At 35.5% G+C, this 5,006-nt stretch overlaps 1 protein-coding gene across 1 annotated transcript; it reads left to right on the forward strand.

The window, feature by feature from the left end:
- Positions 1–3,397: 3,397 nt before the first annotated feature.
- Positions 3,398–4,342, forward strand: LOC132027701 (olfactory receptor 14A16-like). The gene is given in 1 exon segment (XM_059416449.1): positions 3,398–4,342. A coding segment is annotated over 1 exon segment (945 nt).
- Positions 4,343–5,006: the final 664 nt, after the last annotated feature.

Here is a 5,006-nt window from a genome sequence, read left to right on the forward strand (position 1 = left end):
AAACTATAAGATACCTAGGAATAAACTTAACCAAAGAGGCTAAGAATCTATACTCAGAAAAGTATAAAGTATTCATAAAAGAAATTGAGGAAGACATAAAGAAATGGAAAAATGTTCCATGCCCCTGGATTGGAAGAATAAATATTGTGAATATGTCTATGCTCCCTAAAGCAATCTACACATTTAATGCAATTCCTATCAAAGTACCATTCATTTTCTTCAAAGAAATGGAACAAATAATCCTAAAATTTATATGAAACCAGAAAAGACCTTGAATAGCCAAAGGAATATTGAAAAAGAAAGCCAAAGTTGGTGGCATCACGATTCTGGACTTCAAGCTTTATTACAAAGCTGTCGTCATCCAGACAGCCTGGTACTGTCACAAAAACAGACACATAGATCAATGGAACAGAATAAAGAGCCCAGAAAAAGACCCTCAACTGTATGGTCAACTAATCTTCGACAAAGAATGAAAGAAATTCCAATGGAAAAAAGACAGCCTCTTCAATAAATGGTGTTGGGACAATTGGACAGCCACATGCAGAAAAATGAAATTGGACCATTTCCTTACACTGCACACAAAAATAGACTCAAAATGGATGAAGGACCTCAATGTGACAAAGGAATCCATCAAATTCCTTGAGGAGAACACAGGCAGCAACCTCTTCGACCTTAGCCACAGCAACATCTTCCTAGGAACATCGCCAAAGGCAAGGGAAGGAAGGGCAAAACTGAACTATCGGGATTTCATCAAGATCAAAAGCTTTTGCACAGCGAAGGAAACAGTTAACAAAACCAAAAGACAACTGACAGAATGTCAGAAGATACTTGGAAATTACATATCAGATAAAGGACTAGTATCCAAAATCTATAAAGAGCTTAGCAAACTCAGCACCTAAAGAACAAATAATCCCATCAAGAAATGGGCAGAAGACATGAACAGACATTTCTGCAAAGAAGACATCCAGATGGCCAACAGACACATGAAAAAGTGCTCCATATCACTCAGCATCAAGGAAACACAAATCAAAACCACAATGAGCTATCACCTCACACCAGTCAGAATGGCTAAAATTAACAAGTCAGGAAATGACAGATGCTGGCGAGGATGTGGAGAAAGGGGAACCCTCCTACACTGTGGGTGGGAATGCAAGCTGGTGCAACCACTCTGGAAAATGGCATGGAGGTTCCTCAAAATGTTTAAAATAGAACTACCCTATGTTCCAGCAATTGCACTACTAGGTATTTACCCTAAGGACACAAACGTAGTGATCCGAAGGGGCACGTGCACCCGAATGTTTATAGCGGCAATGTCTACAATAGCCAAACTATGGAAAGAACCTAGTTGTCCATCAACAGATGAATGGATCATGAAGATGTGGTATATATACACAATGGAATACTATGCAGCCATCAAAGGAAATGAAGTCTTGCCACTTGCGACAACATGGATGGAACTAGAGGTTATCATGCTTAGCGAAATAAGTCAATCAGAGAAAGACAACTATCATATGATCTCCCGGATATGAGGAAGTGGAGATGCAACATGGGGGGGTTAAGGGGGTAGGAGAAGAATAAATGAAACAAGATGGAATCGGGAGGGAGAAAAACCATAAGTGACTCTTAATTTCACAAAACAAACAGGGTTGCTGGCAGGAGGGGTGTTGGGAGAAGGGGGGTGGGGTTATGGACATTGGGGAGGGTATGTGCTATGGTAAGTGCTGTGAAGTGTGTAAACCTGGCGATTCACACACCTGTACCCCAGGGGATAAAAATGTATGTTTATAAAAAAAATTTTTTTAAAAATCAATTCATTACCTGACAATGTAAAGTTTCACAAAAGTCTTTAAACATCTTTGTTATTAATTAGGTCTCATGGTAGGTAACCCTACTGGTTAAAAAACTATAGATAGATAGATAGATAGATAGATAGATAGATAGATATAAAATCTATCCAATGTGGATCTAATTCTTCACACTTCAAATTTCGTGTTGTCTGTGATGACACCATAAGATAGCATCAGAATTCAGAATTAATGCAGTTGATTAGCTCTCATTCTAATTAGTCAATTGTAAACATGCACAAAATGCAAGACCCATGTAATGACTCTTTCAAACTGCTTTCCAGTGGAGAGAAGACTCATTCAGCATCACACTGGAAACCAGGCCGATAGCAATGTTTAAAGAGGAATCTTTATCCTGTTGGACAAAAGCTCAAGCCTTTCAACTTTTCTTCTTATGTGAGAATGTGTCCTTTATTCATCTCATTTTTATTAAGTTTCAGAGTGTTTTAAATAACAGAATCCCTCCTAAAATTAGGAAAATGGTTTATATTAGGTAAATGAATTTCTTGCAAACTTCTATGCATCTACTAAAAGCTTCCCCGTGTTATTCCAGCTCTCCTGACATGTTTAAGGAAGTAAATTTACTTCACCTTCTTGCATTACACCTTCCTTTAGGAAAATAAGGTATTTTAATTTTGATTAATTTAAAAATAGGCATTTTAGTTTTGATTATTAGTTGCATAGTACATATGTAACCTTATCAAAGGAAACCTACTAAATCATAATAAGTAATGTATAAATTCTTCTAAGATTTTATTGACTTTTAAAATAAAGTTCATATATTATCTTCTTAAAGGCTTCATATGAATACCAGCGATTGTATTTTAACCTTGATTACGTTGAAGTTGTATATCATTCTCATATTGGTACAGGAAAAAATACAAAGAAAATTTTTAGTTCCACCCATCTCTTCCTTCTCATTTACCTATACTAAAGAGAAAAAAACTCTCCCTGTTATTCATGCTGAGTCTTCAAAACCATTAGAGACTTTAAACTATGGAAAACAAACTGAGGGTGCGGGAGGGGAGGTGGGTGAGGAAAGATGCTCAACGGGTGATGAGTATTAAGGAAGGCAATTGTTAGGATAAGAATTGGGCATTGTATGAAAGTGAAAAATTCTACTCCTGAAACTAATATGACACTATGTATTAACTAACTAGAATTTAAATAAAATCTTGAAACAGTAAAAAAAAACTAATATACCAAGAACACAATTCACATTGAACTAAAGCAAATTTCTGAGAATATCTAAACAAATTATTCTATTTTATTTGAAATTTCCCTGCTGCTTTTTAACCTATTCCAGCAAAGTAAAATAAATATGTAACATACTATTTGTCTATTTTATGCATAAATTTAGGCTATCACATGAAAAAACTATTCTAATCTACTTTAATGATGATCTTAACATGTTTTTTCTACATGCATTGAAGAAATTGAAATTTGCAAGATATATTTTACCCCAAGAATAATTTTGCAGTCTATGAATAACAGAACCAATGTAGAGAATCAGATTCTGAAGATTCAAAAAATTTTCAAATAAAAAATTCATCATGCCTGATAAATTAACAAATGTGACCCTAATAACAAGATTTTTACTTATGGAATTCCCTGATGATCAGGTGCTACAGAAACTTTTCGCTTCATTCTTCTCCTTGGTTTACCTGGCAGCACTGATGGGGGAACTCCTTATTATCACCCTCACAACCATTGACCAGCATCTCCAAACCCCCATGTACTTTTTCCTGAAAAAATTGTCTTTGATTGATATCTGTTATATCTCTGTCACTGTCCCCAAATCCATCATAAACTCTCTGACCGACAGCCATTCCATCTCCTTCGAGGGATGTGCATCACAGGTTTTCCTTGTTGTTTCCTTTGCTGGAACAGAGTTTGCCCTCCTTCTGGTGATGTCCTATGACAGCTATGCTGCCATCTGCTTTCCTCTGCACTATGAGACCATCATGAATAGAGGTGCCTTTATGCAGATGATGACAGCATCATGGTTCAGTGGGTTTGTCTATGAATCCATTCATGTTGCAGGCACATGTTCTGTCCATTTCTATGGGCCAAACATAGTGCATCAATTTTTCTGTGACATTTGATTTTTGCTAACACTTGCTTGTTCTGGGGAGCAAATTCTAGAATATGTGTTTATCATCATTAGTTTTTGTTTTGTTTTTGTATGTTTTACTTTCATGGTTGCTTCCTATGTTTTTATTGTGTCCACTGTCCTAAGAATTCCTTCTCCACAAGGCAGATTTAAAACCTTTTCAACCTGCATGCCCCATCTAACAGTGGTAAGCATGTTCTCTCCCGTATATATTGCATATTTAGGTTTAAACTCAAAATCCCCATCATCACTGAACCTTTTTATGTCTGTGTTATATTCTCTGTTACTTCCAAGCCTGAATCCTGTCATTTACAGCCTGAGAAATAGAGACATGGAAGTGGCCCTTTGGAAATTTTTTGGTGAAAATGTGACACCGAGTATATAAATATTCAAGATACCAATGATTCTGATACCCATTAATTTGTATCAAACTATTGGTTTATACAATTAAGTTGATAATCACAAAAATATTTTCAAATACAATTGCAGATAATTTCACATTTTTTTTTCTTTTCTAAAATTTTTGTTAAGTTGTTAGATATCTATTGTATCTTTCGTGCTACTATACAAGATGTTATTTTTATAGGGTTAGGTGGGCCTGAATGTCAGTTCAGTGTCTTGGCTCTTTCCAAATTAATGGAAATATTCCAATAATTACCTTCACATCAATAGGCCATTGATATAATGTAATGTTTGGTTTAATCCTCATTGGAAAATATTTTATAATAGCTTCAATTTTACATGTTTTATTATAATTCCAGATTGTGTTTTGTTTTTGTTTTTAATTTGGTCATGCAGTAGTTATTTAAAATGAGTAATTGATTCTGAACTTGCTACTTTTTTCACTTTTTTTCTTTCTTTCTCTTTATTTTCTTCTTTCTTTAAATTTATTAATTTATTTTGAGAGAGACAGGCTGTGAGTAGAGAGTGAGACAAAGGGAGAGGGCAAGGGAGCATCCATAAGCAGACTTCCTGCTGAGTTTGAAGCCTGATGGAGAGCTTAATCTCATGGTTCTGAGAATAAGACCTGAGCAGAAACCAAGAGTCAG

The sequence above is a fragment of the Mustela nigripes genome, chromosome 12, assembly GCF_022355385.1.
Source record: "Mustela nigripes isolate SB6536 chromosome 12, MUSNIG.SB6536, whole genome shotgun sequence".
Lineage (NCBI taxonomy): Eukaryota > Metazoa > Chordata > Mammalia > Carnivora > Mustelidae > Mustela > Mustela nigripes.